The 20,688-nt window shown below is 32.7% G+C and overlaps 4 protein-coding genes across 4 annotated transcripts; 2 read left to right on the plus strand and 2 right to left on the minus strand.

The window, feature by feature from the left end:
* LOC104785963 (serine carboxypeptidase-like 28) lies at positions 736-3,230 on the plus strand. The gene is made up of 6 exons (XM_010511261.1): positions 736-1,147; positions 1,238-1,333; positions 1,437-1,529; positions 2,051-2,136; positions 2,214-2,689; positions 2,812-3,230. Exons 1-6 carry the CDS (start codon positions 760-762, stop codon positions 3,074-3,076), a joined length of 1,404 nt encoding a protein of 467 aa, XP_010509563.1. The 5' UTR covers positions 736-759; the 3' UTR covers positions 3,077-3,230.
* Positions 3,236-3,815, minus strand: LOC109132959. Its single transcript, XM_019245457.1, has 2 exons — positions 3,492-3,815; positions 3,236-3,345 (listed from the first exon to the last, which is right to left on the minus strand). The coding sequence occupies exons 1-2, from the start codon at positions 3,716-3,718 to the stop codon at positions 3,330-3,332; spliced, it is 243 nt and encodes an 80-aa protein (XP_019101002.1). The 5' UTR covers positions 3,719-3,815; the 3' UTR covers positions 3,236-3,329.
* Positions 5,164-6,732, plus strand: LOC104788974 (GDP-mannose transporter GONST3-like). Its single transcript, XM_010514730.1, has 3 exons — positions 5,164-6,123; positions 6,600-6,637; positions 6,729-6,732. Exons 1-3 carry the CDS (start codon positions 5,164-5,166, stop codon positions 6,730-6,732), a joined length of 1,002 nt encoding a protein of 333 aa, XP_010513032.1.
* On the minus strand, positions 7,049-8,201 carry LOC104785965 (CASP-like protein 2B2). The gene is made up of 3 exons (XM_010511262.2): positions 8,019-8,201; positions 7,791-7,923; positions 7,049-7,476 (listed from the first exon to the last, which is right to left on the minus strand). Exons 1-3 carry the CDS (start codon positions 8,180-8,182, stop codon positions 7,225-7,227), a joined length of 549 nt encoding a protein of 182 aa, XP_010509564.1. The 5' UTR covers positions 8,183-8,201; the 3' UTR covers positions 7,049-7,224.

The raw sequence follows: 20,688 nt of genomic DNA on the forward strand, positions 1-20,688 counted from the left end.
TAATTTGGACTGGTTTTGGTTATTACCAAATTTAAAACGGTCAAATGGGCCTAAAACCAATTTAGCCCATTTATATATGGTCTAAACTAGTTTGGACGTGGGCTGTCCAATAATCCTAAAAAATTAGGGTTTTTACTATTTGGGGGATTTTTTTTTTTTTTTTTTCGCCGCTTCTCTCTTTCTTCGTGTATTTATGAGTATTATAAGTGTATTATGAGTGTATTATGAGTGTATTATGAATTTATAAATCTTTAGCTTTATAATTATGAGTTTATAAACCTTTAGCTTTATAATTATGAGTTTATGAGATTATGAATTTTGCTTCAATCTGCAACCAATGGACAGACCAATTGGTCATGGTCCTATTTGGTTTGGACATATTTGGGTGTGGGTGTATTTGGGTCTTGACACATAAATGACCATAAATTGTATGTGTCCAAATGGACATGCCCATTTGGTTATGGACAGACCAATTTACAACCCTAAAGATGCCAATGAAACAGAAACGCAATAATGCGTAAAGAAACTAGAGGGTGGTCAATATACTCGAACTACAAGTAAGCTAATTTGACCATATATGCACTACAATCAACAGTTTTTATATAATATAAATATACATGTTAAATAAACCACATATATAATACGTAAAATTGGCATAAGTTGACAACGACCCTCGTTTGCCAAATTATTCTATAAAAACATCAAGGTGGAAAATGAGAGAAGTATAGAAAAAAAAAAAAGAAGCAGTCTCTTTCTTTGATGATGATGATGATCACAAAAAAACTATATCAATGTATGCTTGTAGTATGCATGGTGATTGCATTAGTAGACGTAGTCAGTAGTAGAGATGATGCTAATAAGGAGCAAAAGATTAAAGACAAGATCATCGCTTTGCCAGGCCAACCTCCTAAACTCAATTTCTCTCAATTCTCTGGCTACGTCACTGTTGACTCGACGGCTGGACGGGCACTCTTTTATTGGTTAACCGAGACACCTAGGCCCAGCGACACGAAGCCATTAGTCCTATGGCTCAATGGTGGTCCAGGGTGCTCTTCCATTGCTTACGGTGCTTCTGAGGAGATTGGTCCCTTTCGGATCAATCCCGACGGGAAGACTCTTCGTTTTAATATCTATGCTTGGAACAAAGGTATAATTAAATCTTCCATTTGATTTTGGAATTTTATACTATCAAGTTTGTTTGTAATTTTCATAATTCATATCAATATAATGTATGTAGTGGCGAATGTGTTGTTTTTGGATTCACCGGCGGGAGTAGGTTTCTCTTACACAAACACTTCGTCAGACGAAGTAACCGTGGGAGACAAGAGGACAGGTACTATGTAGTTTTCATAATTATAATTATGAAAGTGTTACATTGATGAGTTACATAAATATTAATTATAATATATATAACCCAAATGTGATGTGGGAAACAGGGGAGGATGCATACAGATTCTTGGTGAGATGGATGGAGAGGTTCCCTGAGTATAAGGAAAGGCCTTTTTACATCGCCGGCGAGAGCTACGCTGGTACTCTCCTCTTCCTTCATTTTACTGTTTACTTTTTTTTTTTGTTCTTTTAAAAAAAAAATATATATATTGATTAGTCATGTGAGATTCTACAAATATTAAGCAGTTGAACCAAATGGTTATGGTTGTTGACTTGATTTTAATATTTGATATAACTGTTTACCCATACGACACGATATGTGCTTCCGGTCCATACATGCATATATATGCACGATGCATGTGCATAGTTAAAAACCAGATATATTCCTAACCTTAATTATTTTTTCTTTTAATTCATTGACTATTCCAATTACGAACCAACGGAAATGTCATTAAAAAATAAAAAAGGAAAACTACTTTAGAGGAATAATGGGTTTTGTCAAAATGTGGCAAAAATAAAAGTTCAACAACAACCCCACACTGACTTTACCAAATTAAGTCTTCTTGAATCTTCACTAGTGACACCATATGAATACTTATACCATAACCATACGGGTGATATGCATGATGGTTACTAACGACATTATTTGGTGATTAATTAGGACATTACATTCCGGAGCTAGCTCAGTTGATCGTCAACCGGAACAAGGGTGTCAAAAAACCCATTATCAATCTAAAAGGGGTTCTGGTAAGAATTTTATATTCTATACACATTTAGGAATCAATTGTTGAATACTTCAATAAATGATTTATTTTAAATGAAAGATGGGAAATCCTCTGGTGGATAATTACAATGACAACAAAGGGCAGCGTGACTACTGGTGGAACCACGGGCTCATATCGGACGAAAGCTACAACGACCTGACCAAGTGGTGCTTCAACGACTCCATCCTCTTCCCCAAAACCAACTGCGACGCTGCCTTGAACCAAGCCTTTTCTGAGTTTGGTGACATCGACCCTTACAACATCAATAGACCTGCCTGCCCCTCACAATCATCATCATCAAATGAGTGGACGCAAGCTTGGCGATTTAGAGGGAACGATGAGTGTGTTGTGGGATACACACGCAAGTATATGAACGATCCCAACGTGCAAAAATCCTTCCATGCCCGCCTCAACGGCAGTAAACTTTGGACCCCTTGCAGTCGTGTGATAAGAAAGAATTGGAAAGACTCACCCAAGTCCATGCTTCCCATCATCAAGAATCTTCTTCAAGCTCATCTCCGCATTTGGATCTTCAGGTATAATCTTTTTATAATGTATATGTTTTGTTGTATCATGTATGTTAAAGTTAATGAGCTTCAAAGCAGTTAATATTTTATATCTTAGATTTCTAACATAAGAATCTTAAATATTTCTCTAGTGGGGACTCGGACGCAGTGTTGCCGTTAAGTGGGACGAGGCATTCGATAAATGCAATGAGATTGAGGAGCAGCAAAAGGTGGTATCCATGGTACCATGCACAAGGCCAAGTAGGAGGTTGGAGTCAGGTTTACGAGGATGGCTTGCTAACGTACGCCACGGTTAGAGACGCGGGGCATGAAGTGCCATTGTCTCAGCCTCGTCTCGCTCTTTTCCTCTTCACCCACTTCCTCGCCAACCACTCTCTTCCCTCTTCTTCCTCTTAACTGATTACATTGTTTTCTTTCACTTTCGTAAATTTTGTAAACATCATTATATGTTTGTTGTGTTGATAGGTGGCATTTGTTTGATTTGTTTCTGTGCTTTCATTTATGTGTAGTTCTTATTTGTTAGAAGAAAAATATAGATTTTTTTTTTCTTTTTTTTATAATATTAATTTGAAATAAAGTAGTACATGAAGATCAAACGTATTGGCTGAAAATGTTTCCCGAACCCCTTCCTCCGCTCATTAACAGATCTTTAGAGTCCCAAATCCCTACAAATAAACAAAACAAAACATAGTTATGGTAATATTACCATGTAACGTTACAAGTTACAACAACAGCAACAGAAGAGTTACATTGCATAACGTTAAAGTACCATGTAAAATCAGAAAGTAGGAGAAAGATTTAGAATACATACGTAGCTCTATCATGAAACCAGCCGTAGACGGATTTGACGGTGGAGGTGACGGATTCAACGGCGTTGGCGACGGAGTCAATGGCAGGGCGGGCATTGTCATTCCAGAATTTGCCAACGCTGGTTGTGGCTGAGTCTATATGCTGTCCAACCGTTGGGGCTTCCTCGGCGGAAACCAACATAGACATAAGCAACATCAATGCCATCACCAATGCCACCTTCTTCTCCATATTCGTTCTGCAAACGTCGATCCTTCTACTACTTCTTTCTTTTTATATTTCTCCTATCTAAAATTTGTGTCTTATATAGATTACTCGAGAGAACAAAATGTAAAAAACAAACATTCCCATGAGTGTCTATATATAACTTAATCTTCCTGGCCACAACTATATATAACTATTAGTTTTGGCCAGAGGTGATTATTTTGATGAAATTGAGATAAATGAAATTAAGTTTAAGTTTTAACTTAGAAGATGGGTTGTAATCCATCATTATATCAATGGATGAGTTAATGTTCCTGTTTTTGGTTATTAAGCAACTCAACCCCCAAAATAGACTAAACGTTGTCACTGCTTGTGGTTAAAAAAGCCACATGTTGTTCACATTAAACAACCGAATTGTGATGATTATCTTATATAATATGATAAGGTTTTCTCCTAACTTTGCATAACACGACGACATTTGGCAGCGTATATTTTCGACATATGTCTTTACTTCTCAATTATTAAATTCTTTTAAATTATTTTTCTCAAAATTACATACATTATTTTCTATATTCACTAAGTTTAAATGATATTTCTGTACTTAAATATATATTGACATTTATATATGCAATGTCCTTTTAGTAATTATATAGAGATATTATTTATCAATATTTTATATAATTACCATCATATTATAATTTTGCATAGGTATTATTTATCAATTTTTTATATATTACCATAACATTATAATTTTGCAGTGATCTAAATATTAATATTATAATTTTGGAAAAAATAAATTTCCAATACTTAAAGATCTAAATATTAATGTCATAATTTTGGAAAAATATAATATGATAGTTATTAAATTCTTTACTAATTTCAAGCTATAAAAATGTTATTATAATAATCATTTGTTGAAAAAAATATAATATTTGTAGTTTTTGTGCCAAAAGATCAAATCAATTTATTCTAAAATAATTTAAAGATATAAAACAATATGATATTATATATTTTTTTAATAGTAATCATTAACACAATTTATTGCATATTAACTCCCATGATGTTTGGAAAAAATTAAAAACAAATCTTACATCATATGAATATGTATCATTTATCAAATTTTTATATAATTACCATAATATTATAATTTTGCAGTGATCTAAATATTAATATTATAATTTTGGAAAAAATAAATTTCCAATACTTAAAGATCTAAATATTAATGTCATAATTTTGGAAAAATATAATATGATGGTTATTAAATTCTTTACTAATTTCAAGCTATCAAAATATTATTATAATAATCATTTGTTAAAAAAAAAATATAATATTTGTAGTTTTTGTGCCAAAAGATCAAATCAATTTATTCTAAAATAATTTAAAGATATAAAACAATATGATAGATTTTTTTTAATAGTAATCATTAACACAATTTATTGCATATATTATCATATATTATTATATATACTGAGATGACGAACGATGAGGAAATCGAAACTTCAATAATCGAGGTTAAGATAGCTCCAGAGCCACCAATCCAAGAGACTTGGTCTAGTGTATTCCTTCGTCAAGCCTCAGTCTATGGTGTAGCTGCTGGCTATTGCCTCTCAGCTTCTCTTCTCTCAATCATCAACAAATGGGCTATCATGAAATTCCCATACCCCGGTGCCTTAACCGCTATGCAGTACTTCACAAGTGCAGCTGGTGTTTTGCTCTGTGCTCAGATGAAGCTTATAGAGCATGACTCTCTCAATCTTTTGACAATGTGGAGGTTTCTCCCCGCTGCTATGATCTTCTACTTGTCTCTTTTCACCAACAGTGAGCTTCTCCTCCACGCTAATGTCGATACTTTCATCGTCTTTCGCTCTGCTGTTCCTATCTTTGTTGCTATTGGTGAAACCCTTTTCTTGCACGAGCCTTGGCCGTCTGTTAAGACGTGGGGATCTTTGGCTACTATCTTTGGTGGGAGTTTGATTTATGTGTTTACTGATTATCAGTTTACGATCGCAGCTTATAGCTGGGCTCTTGCGTATCTGGTGAGTATGACTATAGACTTTGTTTACATTAAGCATGTGGTTATGACGATTGGGTTAAACACTTGGGGTCTTGTTCTCTACAATAACCTTGAGGCTCTGCTTTTGTTTCCCCTTGAGCTGCTTATAATGGGAGAGTTGAAAAAGATTAAGCACGAGATCACTGATGAGTCTGATTGGTACTCGTTTCAAGTGCTTTTACCTGTGGGTTTATCGTGTCTGTTCGGCTTGGCTATCTCTTTCTTCGGGTTCTCTTGTCGCCGGGCTATTTCTGCAACGGGTTTTACTGTTCTTGGAATTGTGAACAAGCTGTTGACGGTTGTGATTAATTTGGTGGTGTGGGATAAACATTCTACGTTTGTTGGAACCTTAACACAATATGATAGATTTTTTTTAATAGTAATCATTAACACAATAAATTGTGTTAATAATTAACACAATTTATTGCATATTAACACATAATAAATTGTGTTAATGATTTTTTTAATAGTAATCATTAACACAATTTTTATTTGATATAATAATATATCAGTATATATTAATAACATTTTTTTACTCAGTTCTAAACTAAAATTCAGTTTGCATTTAGTATGTTCAATAGATATAAAGTACGTGATAAAAATATAGAAATATCTAACAGAGAACTTTCTTTTCCAAATGCAATTAATCAAGAAACACAAAGAATTCTACTTCTAGAACACAAATGCATTTGAAGTCATTTGTATAATTCATTAAGATTAAAATATTTTATTGCTAAAACATTCAAATTATAATAATAAAACTTTTAAGCATGTGTGAAGCATGCTGGTAATATATAAATATCACAATTATTTATGTTACCTTTAGTTATCTAATTAATGAAATTAATTACACAGAGAATGAAGGAAGAACATGAGTTTCGGCTCAAGAAAAGGTTATTTAAAAAATTCAAGCTACTGTCTCGCCCTTTTGGGGTTGTCTGGTCTTAGAAAATATTGATATTTTATAAATTATGTTAAAAACAGATAAACTAACACATAATATCCATGCTTAGCCGTATTTTATTTTTATACGTAATTAATGTTCTTTTTCCCAACGTAAAATGTTTGTACATCTTGATTGTGCATCAAAACATGAAGAGCTCTATATATTATGGGATACAGACTAAATATTTTAAATTAACCTTTCATATTAACAAAAAATTTCAGTTTAATGCTTAACTAATCAATAGTCATTCATTTTAAGTGACTGATAATATTTATTTAAAAACAAAACAAATAACAAACATGAGATAATTTATCGAAACACAAAATACAAAATTTTAAATATTTAATTAAATCTAAAATATGTTAAAATTATTATAAAGTTATCGAGAGTCTAATTCTAGTATTTATATATAGAGCAGCTTGAGTTTTTGATAGTAGTAGACCGTATACACATTGAGACAAGAGAACACAAATCACAACATTAACACACAAGTTCCTTAAATAAACAAGGTAGGTCCAAAACTAATACATGCCTTCACCACCGTGAGCTTAGCCGGGTTTTGCTTCCACCATACAAACGAAAGACACCGAAAGCCGAAATGCAAGAGACCAACACCATTCCAATGCAAGCAAACAAGGCACTGGCAATTCCTTCACCTACCTGGTTACAAAACTTCCCATACATATCGCAAACCTTCATCCACTGGAGTTCTGGCTCACCTAGCTTTGCAAAAGCCGCAGACTGCGCCGCTGCTGCAGTCCCCGCTACACACAAGTACGCTACCACCTGCTCATACATACATGACAAGAGTCATTGACAATGTCACTTGTACAAAACCCTATGTGAACTAGAATACAAAAAATCAGGTCGATTTCAATGCTTTTATATCGCAGGACCATCAGAGACTTATCAACATTCTTGATCAGTCATAGATCATTGACATTAATGAAAGATTCTTCCAACCTAAATCCAATAAATCTTTTTGTACCCTACCAAACGAATGAAACTCATACGGTAAATTTTTTAAGGTCACAGAAAACTTAGGACTTTTTCACTTTCGACCAGAGCAAACAAGAAACAGAGGGTAAAAACAGAGTCACCTGATCGCCGGAGAAAATGGCCCAAGCCAGAGGCTTACTTAACAAAACGTTTCCTTTCATCAAACCCACGACGCAACGAACCGCCTGAAGCAAAGAATAACCCGCGGCTATCCCGTTAACGACCACCATAAACCTGAAAACACGGAGAAAGATTATCGCTAAAAGCTGTAAACTTTATACAAAAAAAACTGAGTGGTTTCGTTCGTTTTGGCATGAGCAAACACTTACACAAGTGCCTTCATGTTGGTGAATTTGGCTTTCTTCTTGATCATGAAAATCTCTTTCACTTGAACGTCTGTAACAATGAGAATCGCAGCGAGGAGAGCAAGGGCGAAAACAGAACACCTCAGAATCAACTCTGCTACTCTCACTTTACGATCAATCAGCTTCATTGTTTTGTACTTCCGGGACTGATTCCAACTCCCAAAGAACTCAACTTTGTCTCTAATTTTGATGTTTATTTATAAAAAGATGGAAACTTTTAGTGAGAGAATTCAGAAGAGACTGTGGATAAAAACAAAACCATTGGTTCGTTGTTAGTTGGCTAGCAGCTTATGTATTGCTACAGCTCTCTCCGTGTAAAAGCAACAAGTGGCTTAAATAGAAAAGAGTAATTAATGTAATTAATTAATAGAAACAAAAAATTCAGAGACTATGATGTTAAAAGGTGTAGAGCTGAAATCATGGACCTAAAGAAATTAGTGGTACCCGTGACTCTCTGTCCCTAAAAGCTACTATTTGGTTAATCATTAGCATAGTTATTTGAACAAACACAAAATCTCGATATGATTATGATAAATATTTAAAGATCAAACTATGGTGGTCACTAGTCAGATGGCGTGGACGATGTCTGTTCGTACAACTCTCACACTAAACCATGACCATTGCCCATAACTACGTGTATTTTTTGAAGTATATATTAAAGGGATAAGTTGTGGTTTTAGAGCATTTAAGGGTACACGTTAATTAAATGTATGATGGAGACTTAGAGATGGAAAGTGAAATAGGAGAGTGAGTTAACAGAAAGTTTACGTCAACATTTATATGTATTTTTTAGGAAAGTTGTAAGGAAGAAAAAGATTCATATATCCAATGAAATTATATAATTTATTATAGTATTCCTCCACCACGCACTCTTGAACCACCATTTGCATATTTCTAAGAGTTTTCATACAGAGAAGTTTATGATAACTCTTAGGAGTTAGGAACTTAGGATGATCAATATAACATTTGCTAGTAAGGTATGTAGTAGGTAAAGAGATGATACGTGTAGGAAAAACTCAATTTACCATAACTTATTAGTTAGACAAAAACAACAAAACTAATGATCACTGATTTACCATCACTTAGTTTAGAGTCTAGAACTAAACAACTTCCATGTGTCACATTGAGGAGAATAGAATTTTCTTACAAAAGCCATGTAAAAATGAAAACTTTAAAGAGATTTAGAAAAATGGGGCTTTGCTGTGACTACTGAGACGGTGTATCCAATAGTGGGGTTGGTGAACTATGGAAGTGGTGTGGTGCGGTGCATAATGCACGGGGTTGGTTAAAAGTCCTTTTTTAATTGTGTAATCATGGTTCTCTGTTTCCACCGTAACCCTTTACTAAATCGGTGAGCAAGAACAACCAAGACTTTTAAACAGTAAATCTCATTATCGTTATTAATTTAGGATCATCAAAGGTTCAACAATTTCTAATGCGTCGAAGCCAATCACATTAGTATGATTCGTATTGTGGCTTTTAAGCAGTGTCGTGGCGAATTGTGGCTTAGGGCGGGTAAGAAAAATGTGGCTTTTGTTATTATAAATACTAGCCACCTAACCACAATTACAATCAACGGTGGAATAACAATACCAATATCCAATAATAATCCAATAATAAACCAATAGTACAACATAAACAATATCCAATAACCAAACATCAGGAAACATGAAACCAGTAACTTAGCAATGTTTCTAATAACCCAACTCTACCAACCTAGCAATACCAGACAACATCAAACCGAGTCCCTAGAACATCCTCCTCTTCATTGCCTTGATTCCACGATCACACTTTGCTTTTACCTGCACCACAAACACATATTGCAATGCATGAGTATTTTATAAACACTCAGTAAGGCAATCCTCCCATCTACTGGGCTATACACACAAGCAATAGAGTCATCTCTAACCATCAAACAACAATCAACAAACAACAAATAACAAACCAGGACTCTGCATCGACCGACACCAACACGCATCGACCGATACCACATGGAGATGCATCGACCGATGCAAGTTACACTTGCATCGACCGACACCCAATCTGCATTGACCGACGCATGCTCGACATAACACGAAAACCCTAGAGTTTTACGCGCCGTCCTCGCACTTGCATCGACCGACGCAAGATATGCATCGACCGACGCAATGCCAAGCATCTTGTTTTCCCCGAAGCTTCTCGCCGGATCTTCGTTCCTACAACCACAAAACTCGATCCCAAACCACAAGAAAGCTTCCTAACGTCCATAGCAACAATCTAACAAGTCTAACATCACACAACAAACATATTAAAGAGTTCTCTATCTTAGATCAGCCATGGTCCTGCACTTACCTTTGCCAAGACGAATCTGAACCTAAACACAAGAAGAAAACGCCTCTAGGAAGCTCCTACAACAATCCCAGCTACAAATCTCTACAGGAACAGCCTCAAATCTCCAGAAATCACCAAGAACACCAAGAACACTTCTCTTTCTCTTTCGTTTCTCTCAAAAGCGGCTAAACACGCATAATGAGACAAAACACGAGCTTAAGGGTTTTCCTTTACCCAAAACGCAGCGTTTGACTTAATTCAAAACGCAGCGTTTGACTTAATTCAAAACGCAGGAACTCGACCTTGCATCGACCGATGCATCATCTGCATCGACCGATGCAACTCCCAAACCGGGATTTCGGTTCACGGATGTTACAGTTTTCATCATCTTTTTGCTTGTTTCTCTTTACTTCAGTCTCCATTTTTCTTTTGTCTCTAATTTTATTTCTTTCCTTCATTTGTTTTCATCATCTGTTTGCTTGTTTCTCTTTACTTCAGTCTCCATTTTTCTTTTGTCTCTAATTTTATTTCTTTCCTTTATTTGTTTTCATCATCTGTTTGCTTGTTTCTCTTTACTTCAGTCTCCATTTTTCTTTTGTCTCTAATTTTATTTCTTTCTTCTCTCATTATTTGTTTTCATCATCTGTTTGCTTGTTTTTCTTTACTTCAGTCTCCATTTTTCTGCTTTCTATAATTTTATTTCTTTCTTCTTTCTTTACTTATTTTCATCATCTGTTTGCTTGTTTCTCTTTACTTATGTCTCCATTTTTTTTATCTCTAATTTTATTTCTTTCTTCTTTCTTTAATTGTTTGCATCATCTGTTTGCTTGTTTCTCTTTACTTCAGTCTCTATTTTTCTTTTGTCTCTAATTTTATTTCTTTCTTCTTTCTTTATTTGTTTTCATCATCTGTTTGCTTGTTTCTCTTTATTTCAGTCTCCATTTTTCTTTTTTTCTCTAATTTTATTTATTTCTTCATTCTTTATTTGTTTTCATCATCTGTTTGCTTGTTTCTCTTTACTTCAGTCTCTATTTTTCTTTTGTCTCTAATTTTATTTCTTTCTTCTTTCTTTAGTTGTTTTCATCATCTGTTTGCTTGTTTCTCTTTACTTCAGTCTCTATTTTTCTTTTGTCTCTAATTTTATTTCTTTCTTCTTTCTTTAGTTGTTTTCATCATCTGTTTGCTTGTTTCTCTTTACTTCAGTCTCTATTTTTCTTTTGTCTCTAATTTTATTTCTTTCTTCTTTCTTTAGTTGTTTTCATCATCTGTTTGCTTGTTTCTCTTTACTTCAGTCTCTATTTTTCTTTTGTCTCTAATTTTATTTCTTTCTTCTTTCTTTAGTTGTTTTCATCATCTGTTTGCTTGTTTCTCTTTACTTCAGTCTCTATTTTTCTTTTGTCTCTAATTTTATTTCTTTCTTCTTTCTTTAGTTGTTTTCATCATCTGTTTGCTTGTTTCTCTTTACTTCAGTCTCTATTTTTCTTTTGTCTCTAATTTTATTTCTTTCTTCTTTCTTTAGTTGTTTTCATCATCTGTTTGCTTGTTTCTCTTTACTTCAGTCTCTATTTTTCTTTTGTCTCTAATTTTATTTCTTTCTTCTTTCTTTAGTTGTTTTCATCATCTGTTTGCTTGTTTCTCTTTACTTCAGTCTCTATTTTTCTTTTGTCTCTAATTTTATTTCTTTCTTCTTTCTTTAGTTGTTTTCATCATCTGTTTGCTTGTTTCTCTTTACTTCAGTCTCTATTTTTCTTTTGTCTCTAATTTTATTTCTTTCTTCTTTCTTTAGTTGTTTTCATCATCTGTTTGCTTGTTTCTCTTTACTTCAGTCTCTATTTTTCTTTTGTCTCTAATTTTATTTCTTTCTTCTTTCTTTAGTTGTTTTCATCATCTGTTTGCTTGTTTCTCTTTACTTCAGTCTCTATTTTTCTTTTGTCTCTAATTTTATTTCTTTCTTCTTTCTTTAGTTGTTTTCATCATCTGTTTGCTTGTTTCTCTTTACTTCAGTCTCTATTTTTCTTTTGTCTCTAATTTTATTTCTTTCTTCTTTCTTTAGTTGTTTTCATCATCTGTTTGCTTGTTTCTCTTTACTTCAGTCTCTATTTTTCTTTTGTCTCTAATTTTATTTCTTTCTTCTTTCTTTAGTTGTTTTCATCATCTGTTTGCTTGTTTCTCTTTACTTCAGTCTCTATTTTTCTTTTGTCTCTAATTTTATTTCTTTCTTCTTTCTTTAGTTGTTTTCATCATCTGTTTGCTTGTTTCTCTTTACTTCAGTCTCTATTTTTCTTTTGTCTCTAATTTTATTTCTTTCTTCTTTCTTTAGTTGTTTTCATCATCTGTTTGCTTGTTTCTCTTTACTTCAGTCTCTATTTTTCTTTTGTCTCTAATTTTATTTCTTTCTTCTTTCTTTAGTTGTTTTCATCATCTGTTTGCTTGTTTCTCTTTACTTCAGTCTCTATTTTTCTTTTGTCTCTAATTTTATTTCTTTCTTCTTTCTTTAGTTGTTTTCATCATCTGTTTGCTTGTTTCTCTTTACTTCAGTCTCTATTTTTCTTTTGTCTCTAATTTTATTTCTTTCTTCTTTCTTTAGTTGTTTTCATCATCTGTTTGCTTGTTTCTCTTTACTTCAGTCTCTATTTTTCTTTTGTCTCTAATTTTATTTCTTTCTTCTTTGTTTATTTGTTTTCATCATCTATTTGCTTGTTTCTCTTTACTTCAGTCCCCATTTTTCTGCTTTCTATAATTTTATTTCTTTCTTCTTTCTTTAGTTGTTTTCATCATCTGTTTGCTTGTTTCTCTTTACTTCAGTCTCCATTTTTCTGTTTTCTCTAATTTTATTTCTTTCTTCTTTCTTTATTTGTTTTCATCATCTGTTTGCTTGTTTCTCTTTACTTGAATCTCCATTTTTTTTTTCTCTAATTTTATTTCTTTCTTCTTTCTTTATTTGTTTTTATAAATGAATATGTTTACATATTTATATTAATGAATATGTTTACGTATTTATATTTCCAAAATCAATAAATCAAGATTTATCAAATTAATAACCTTATTTCTTTTAGACATATGCCTTGTTCGTTTGTGAGTCTCAGCGACACCTTCAAACGACTGTAATTATAATGCATTTTATTTCTTTCTTCTTTCTTTATTTGTTTTGATCATCTGTTTGCTTGTTTCTCTTTACTTCAGTCTCCATTTTTCTGTTTTCTCTAATTCTATTTCTTTCTTTTTTCTTTATTTGTTTTTATAAATGAATATGTTTACATATTTATATTAATGAATATGTTTACATATTTATATTAATGAATATGTTTACATATTTTTATTTCCGAAATCAATAAATCAAAATTTATCAAATTAATAACCTTATTTCTTTTAGACATATGCGTTGTTCGTTTGTGAGACTCAGCGACACCTTCAAACGACTGTAATTATAGTGCAATTTTCTCTTTTAATCATTTCCATCAATATCTTCTGTGAATCATTGCACCATTTTTCTGTCGCTGGTTTTTTTGGCGATGTATTTAAGCGATACAAGTGTCGATTTTTTTCATCTCTCTCACTGTATTTAGTCGCTGGTTTTTAAAATTCTTAAACAATCAGTGTTAAGAATAAGAAGATTACCAATCAATCTCAAATTTAAATATAAATAAACAAAAAATTTCACACATTTCACTTATAATTCACTTATAATATACATTAATAAAAATGAATATGTTTATATACATAGAGGTGGAATTGTAGATGAATATATAATACAAACAACTATCGTTTTGTAGACAAAACATATGATATATAAAAAAGTCTAAAGTCGTTAAATATTTTGACAATTCTAATAGATTATATAGATTGATAATCCAATATTAAATGTACTTACTACTTATTTTTCTCCGTACAAGATGTTGGTTATTTATCTAGTTTTTTGGAAAGGTAAAAACAATTATGAGTGAAAAAATACAAACAGATTTATAATCTAAATGACTTCACTAAAAATTTAAAACTTTTTTTTAAAGAAAAATCCATAAACCTTTAGTTAAATCAATAAGCCTTACAAAAAATTCATTCTTATAATAATATATATTTAGTAATTTTAAAAACTACTTGCAAATGGTTGATTATTAAAAATTTGGAACAATTGAAATATTAATATAAAAATGAAAACAATGTTTTCTCAGTAACTTACACATAAATAGGACTGCACTTACATGATTAGTAAATGAATGCAGAGTTTCTCCGAGTGATGTGATCTTAAATATTAAATTTACCAAATGTTTCAATGCTTCAATTAAACGGTTAGGATAATTTCTTTTAATATGTTTTAATAAATAAAGATAATTTATGAAGAAGTATACTTAGTTAAAGATGTGAACATTTGAATAGACACAACTGTTCAGAAAAATTACAACTGTTCGTAAGAGACACAACTTTACAGTTAACATACATTTACAATTTTTCAAAAAGACGCAACAATATAATTTTTTGTCAAAAAAGATAAAAAAAAAATATTTTTATGAAAGTCATAATGAAAAACACAATTGTTTTTCGCATTTATTCAGCTTGCTGTTATCATATGTTAAAAAAGAAAATTAAAAATTTCCCAAAAGAAGAACAAACATATATAATCCTAAAGACGTGTACATTTGAACTAAAAGGAAAGTTGGAAATTGTTAGAAAAGAAGAACAAATTATATAGATTACTAAAGATATAAATATTTGAATAGACATAATTGCTAAAGATGTGAACATTTGAATAGATACAATTGTTCGTAAAAAACACAACTGATTGTAAAAGACACAACTCTACATTCAATAGATGCAACTTGTTAAAGAGACGCAACCATATAATTTTTTTGTCAAAAGAATAATTAAATAATATTATTTTAATGAAAAGTCACGATGAAAAGATGCAACTGAATTTTTTTAATAAAAAGTCACAATTTTTTGAATAAAAAGTCACGATGAAAAGACGCAATTGTTCTTTGCATTTATTCATATTGCTAATATTATATACAAAAATCTCAACTGTTTGTAAAAGACACAACTCTACATTTAACATATGCAACTCTCTAAAGAGACGCAACCATATATTTTTTTTGTCAAAAGAATAATTAAATAATATTTTTTAATCAAAAGTCACGATGAAAAGATGCAACATTTTTTTTTAATAAAAAGTCACAATTTTTTTAATAAAAGGTCACGATGAAAAGACGCAACTGTTCTTCGCATTTATTCATATTGCTAATATTATATACAAAAGTCTTCGTATTTATTCATATTGCTAATATTATATACAAAAGTCACAACTGTTTGTAAGAGACACAACTCTAATCCAACAGATACAACTTTCTAAAGAAACGCAACCATATAACTTTTTTGTCAAAAGAATAATTAAATAATATTTTTTTAATGAAAAGTCACGATGAAAAGATGCAACTGAATTTCTTTTAATGAAAAGTCACGATAAAAAGATGCGACTGTTCTTCGCATTTTTCTGATTGCTATTATTATATAGATTAAAATAAAAACTATTGTTTTAAAGACAACAACACTAAAGAAAAATATATATTCTAAGCCACAATTTTTCTATCATTTTTTCCTAAAAAATCATTCACCAAACTTACATAATCAAGCTCTTGAACCAATTATCTCTCTATAGATATGATATCCAAAAAAAATTAACATTTCTTGTGACATAGTTGATCGAAGATAAGACTTTATCAGCTTCAACTTTGAAAAACTTTTTTTTACAGAGGCAACATAGACTGGAACGTTAACAATATCCGATAAACGATCAAAGAATTAGGATAACAACTTTCCATTGTTTTCAGAAAATTTAACACTTAAGATAGGTCTCTAGTAGTCTTTTGTAAAACCTTTTTTAGAACTTTCAGTTCATAATATAAATCATTCCCATCAACATCTGAATGATTGCCATGTGTAGAAATTTCCTTATGTATTAGATTTATTAATATTGTCATTGACTTCTCAAAAAAAAAATCCACTTTACATACACATTTATCTTATGAATTAATTACATAAGTCTTAGATAGAAAAAAAATATGGCCTACCAAATTTTTAATTTTTGGTGGCTGAGGGCAAATGCCCTTTCCTCTTGCCTGTAAGCACGGCACTGCTTTTAAGTATTGGTGATTTGGTTCACATCAATATTAACAATGTGTTTTTAACAAAAAAAAAAAAAAAAGAAATATTAACAATGTGCTGATCACACATTTTATACGCATGGGTGAAACTGCTTGAGACCCACACATTACATAACACAAGACCCAAACATACAAAAAAAATCGAATTGGTCCTGATGCAAAACAAGTAGAAACTTTCGGGCTATAATCTGGGCTTTTTGCATTTAATATGGGCTTTTTTAAACTGACAAAAGGCCTGTGATGTGAAGGCGGCATCTCTAGGGCTTCCGAAACCCTAATGTCACTGGTATAAATAAATAACACGCACCTCCTTCATTCTCATCTCATTTTCTTCAACACCTTCCTCATAGCAGAAGCTTACGATTCCTTAAGAATCATCTCCTAGTTTATCCTAAATGTTTATTGTTTGGTTTTTATAGTTTTACTGTGTTTGATCTAAGTTAGAATTTAGTTACGTGACGAGATCTCTCTCCAAGAGATCTGATACCAAAAAAATGGAGCAATCTGAAAATTGTGATTGCATAATCCAATAGTATACGTCACAAAGCAATAGGGGCAAGCCGTAATGATGTTGATGGAGCTTTAGGGCTTCTCCGTCTTATGGTATTTTTGCCTATGGCGCTCATATTCCATTGCCTTGCGGAGCGGCGTCGCTGCTTTTACCGTTTGGGACCGGCCATGAGTTCTATATTTCAATTTATCTAAATTAGGGTTTTGTTAGGGTTTTTTTAAAAGTAGCCTATGAGGATATCAGATTATAAAAGAACACCATCTTTCGGGACTGATTGACTTTTTAAGTCTTGCTGATACTTCTGCAATTCTGAGGCTTTTCTTGATTTGATTTTGTTTGTTTGTGTTTTTGATTTTTGAGGCAGTGATGAACGAGAATGTCATGCACCACTCTGATACTAGTGCTGATAACCATCTCTAACCCATATTTTTTCTGAGCCTTTTTTGTTTTGAATTGTGTTTTGTGTTTTGTGATTTGTCTGTGAGGTTGGAAAGGCTAATGAGAATAACCAAATGATGGTCTTTTAGACTTGACCTTGATGCGGACTGTATAGATTTATTGCTTTTGATGATAACTTATGGTTCCTGATGGTTATTCATTATCCCATTTGTTTTCTTATATTGCCTGTTGGTTGTTTTGTTTTCGAGATATCTACAGATTTGTCGGTTAAGGTGCTTGGTTGGCGATTGTTGCTGATGTTACGTTCTGAAGGGCCGGATTCATATGGAAGCTTGTTTTGCCCGATCATATTGATTTTAAGCTTCCCTTCAAAGTCTTAAGTGGTGGTCTCTTGCTGTTATGTGTTCGGTACCTATGGATGTTAATCCTGTTCTTGTCTTAGTTTACATTATCAATGAATTATTGTAATCCCCGGTTTGTATTGAGAGAGATAACCTTTATCTTTGTACTTCAATAATAACATTATGCACAAGGTTCCATATTGGCCAAGATAAAAAGTTAAATAACTCTGCAACTTATATTCCTATCTATCAATATAACCTTTAGCACCAAGACTATAGTTTATAGAGAAGTTATATTGAACTTGCGTAAACAAAATGAAATTGTTCAAATGCATGTAGTAAACGGACCACTATGAATTGGTCGACATGATTTTATAATACTCGGAACAAAAACACAACATCGTCAACACAGACTCTATAACCCCAAGCCTCAATATCTTCCCAAGAGCCAAGATAGCATTTGAGAACACCTCCGAGACACAATGAAAGAAGAAGACTCAGATTCTCCACATATTTATATCGCCTACAAACTTGTCAATCAAGACTTTTCCATATAACCATACAATCCGAAGGTAGCTAGGCATTCTCCAAAACTGAGACCACATCCATCAGTCGTCTGTAAAATAAATCATGGCATATTTTAAGCAATTCAGAAACCATATGGAAGATACACACTCAAATAGAGCATGTGATGGACTGTTTCCTCCTTGCATCCATATTTAGTATCATAGTCTACACGTTGACTATGTAACGGTGAACTTACTGTTAAACATATTGTCACTAGTCAGTCAGTAAAGGTGGACGTGTGGTAATTTGGTTCGGTTTAGCAAATTCAATTACAAGAAAATACGTCTTAGATTAGAACCAAATCATATTTCGGTTTGGCTCGATAAATTTCACTTTGGTTCGGATATGGATCCTTAAAATAAAATAGAAACACAACTAACGACTTAATAATAATAGCTAAATGTTGTAGCTGTTTGATAATTTAAATTAGTATATTTCCATATTTGGACCGTCAGAATATTTCTTGCCAATGCGGTGTGATTCTCTAGGGCTTCCGATGCCCTAATAATATATATACACACCACGCCCCCTCCTTCCTTCTCATCTCCTCTTCCGCCTCCTCCATTGTTCTCATTGTTTGAGGAGTATTCATATTTTTCATTGGTGTGTTTGTTGTTTTGTCTCTGTTTGATCTCAGTTACGTGACGAGATTTCTCTCCAAGAAATCTAATACTAAAAATATGGAGCAATCTGATTATTGTGATTGCATAATCCAATGGTATACGTCACAAAGCAATAAGGCAAAGCCTTAAATGACGTTGATGGAGCCTTAGGGCTTCTCCGTTTTAAGGTATTTGCTGGTAGCTCTCATATTCCATTGCCTTGCGGAGCGGCGTTGCTGCTTTTACCGTTTGGGACCTGCCATGAGAGCTATATTTCTCTCTGTTTCTTGTATCTCAATTCTCTCTAATTAGGGTTTATTTAGGGTTTTGTTAGAATTTAGTTACGTGACGAGATCTCTCTCCAAGAGATCTGATACCAAAAAATGGAGCAATCTGAAAATTGTGGTTGCATAATCCAATAGTATACGTCACAAAGCAATAGTGGCAAGCCGTATGATGTTGATGGAGCTTTAGGGCTTCTCCGTCTATGGTATTTGCTTATGGCGCTCATATTCCATTGCCTTGCGGAGCGGCGTCGCTGCTTTTACCGTTTGGGACCGGCCATGAGTTCTATATTTCTCTCTTTCTTGTATTTCAATTTTCTTTAATTAGGGTTTTGTTAGGGTTTTTAATTTGCCTATGAGGATATCAGATTATAAAAGAACACCATCTTTCGGGACTGATTGACTTCTTTTTGAAGTTTTGTTGATACTTCTGCAGTTCTGAGGCTTTCTTTTGATTTTGTTTGTTTGTGTTTTTGATATTGAGGCAGTGATGAACGAGAATGTCATGCACCACTCTGATACTAGTGCTGATAACCATCTCTAACCCATATTTTGTCTGAGCCTTTATTGTGACATTTGTATTCTTTGAGGAAGATTTTGTCCGAGTTAGTGTAGTTTCTGTATACTAATGCCTTAATGGTTGGCTTTCTTTGTGTGGACGCTTCTACAAATTGTTTATACCGTTGGCTTTGATGATTTGTTACCATTAATACATTTGGTTGATGGCAGTTCTATAATGGATTTATTATGTCGATTGAAGCTGTATTGCCTCACTTGTATGCTGAGGGGTTGACAAATTGTCCGATGGCTAAGGTGTTTTGAAGATTCTGAAGATTCAAGCTCAATGTCCGAAGGCTAAGGTGTTCTGTATTCGTCTCAGTAGGGGATGATTCTGTAGTTGAATTTCTTGTAGCCTTATAAGGCTCCGATTTTTTTTTTTAATTATGAATTTGTACAATTTCACAATCTGTAATCTGTTATAGCTAATATGAAATCTTGTTTTTGGCAAATTTTCTAGTTTGTATCCTGGATTGCTTTATTTTTCAATCAAAATCAGTTAGTTTTAAGATGTTATTTCAAGTTAATTGAGATGTTTCTTGCATTATGAAATTAAGACAAAGCCATATGTTTCTTGTAACCAACCAGCAAGTTAAGTGAAGACAGTTTGGTCTTCAACCTGCTTCCTTCTTCATTATAGTTAAATCAACATTGTATACATATAACGATCATAAGGTAGGAACAGAGAGATCTTAGTGTTCGTTCACGTCAAGAGCAGAGAAGTACGATCACTAATAATCAATGAGATATCCCCAGTTGCCTTTTGAATTCCCCCTTTGGTGATGTTGATATAAGAAATGTAGGTTGTTTTTTTTGATTGATTTGTTATTTTTTGTGTATGTTCCAAAAATAGTTCGGTAACAGTTGTAGAAAGCAGTTGGAGATAAAGTTTTTTGACCAGTTGAAT

The sequence above is a fragment of the Camelina sativa genome, chromosome 5 (assembly GCF_000633955.1).
Source record: "Camelina sativa cultivar DH55 chromosome 5, Cs, whole genome shotgun sequence".
Classification (NCBI taxonomy): Eukaryota; Viridiplantae; Streptophyta; class Magnoliopsida; order Brassicales; family Brassicaceae; genus Camelina; species Camelina sativa.

Coding starts and splice junctions, on each gene's coding strand:
- LOC104785963 (XM_010511261.1), top strand. CDS start 760: ATGATGATGATGATCACAAAAAAACTATATCAATGTATGCTTGTAGTA. Junction 1,148..1,237: donor TATCTATGCTTGGAACAAAG/GTATAATTAAAT, acceptor TAATGTATGTAG/TGGCGAATGTGTTGTTTTTG. Junction 2,137..2,213: donor TCAATCTAAAAGGGGTTCTG/GTAAGAATTTTA, acceptor TTTAAATGAAAG/ATGGGAAATCCTCTGGTGGA.
- LOC109132959 (XM_019245457.1), bottom strand. CDS start 3,718: ATGGAGAAGAAGGTGGCATTGGTGATGGCATTGATGTTGCTTATGTCT.
- LOC104788974 (XM_010514730.1), top strand. CDS start 5,164: ATGACGAACGATGAGGAAATCGAAACTTCAATAATCGAGGTTAAGATA. Junction 6,124..6,599: donor ATGATAGATTTTTTTTAATA/GTAATCATTAAC, acceptor TTAATTACACAG/AGAATGAAGGAAGAACATGA.
- LOC104785965 (XM_010511262.2), bottom strand. CDS start 8,182: ATGAAGCTGATTGATCGTAAAGTGAGAGTAGCAGAGTTGATTCTGAGG. Junction 7,924..8,018: donor ACCAACATGAAGGCACTTGT/GTAAGTGTTTGC, acceptor CCGTGTTTTCAG/GTTTATGGTGGTCGTTAACG. Junction 7,477..7,790: donor CCATTTTCTCCGGCGATCAG/GTGACTCTGTTT, acceptor ATGTATGAGCAG/GTGGTAGCGTACTTGTGTGT.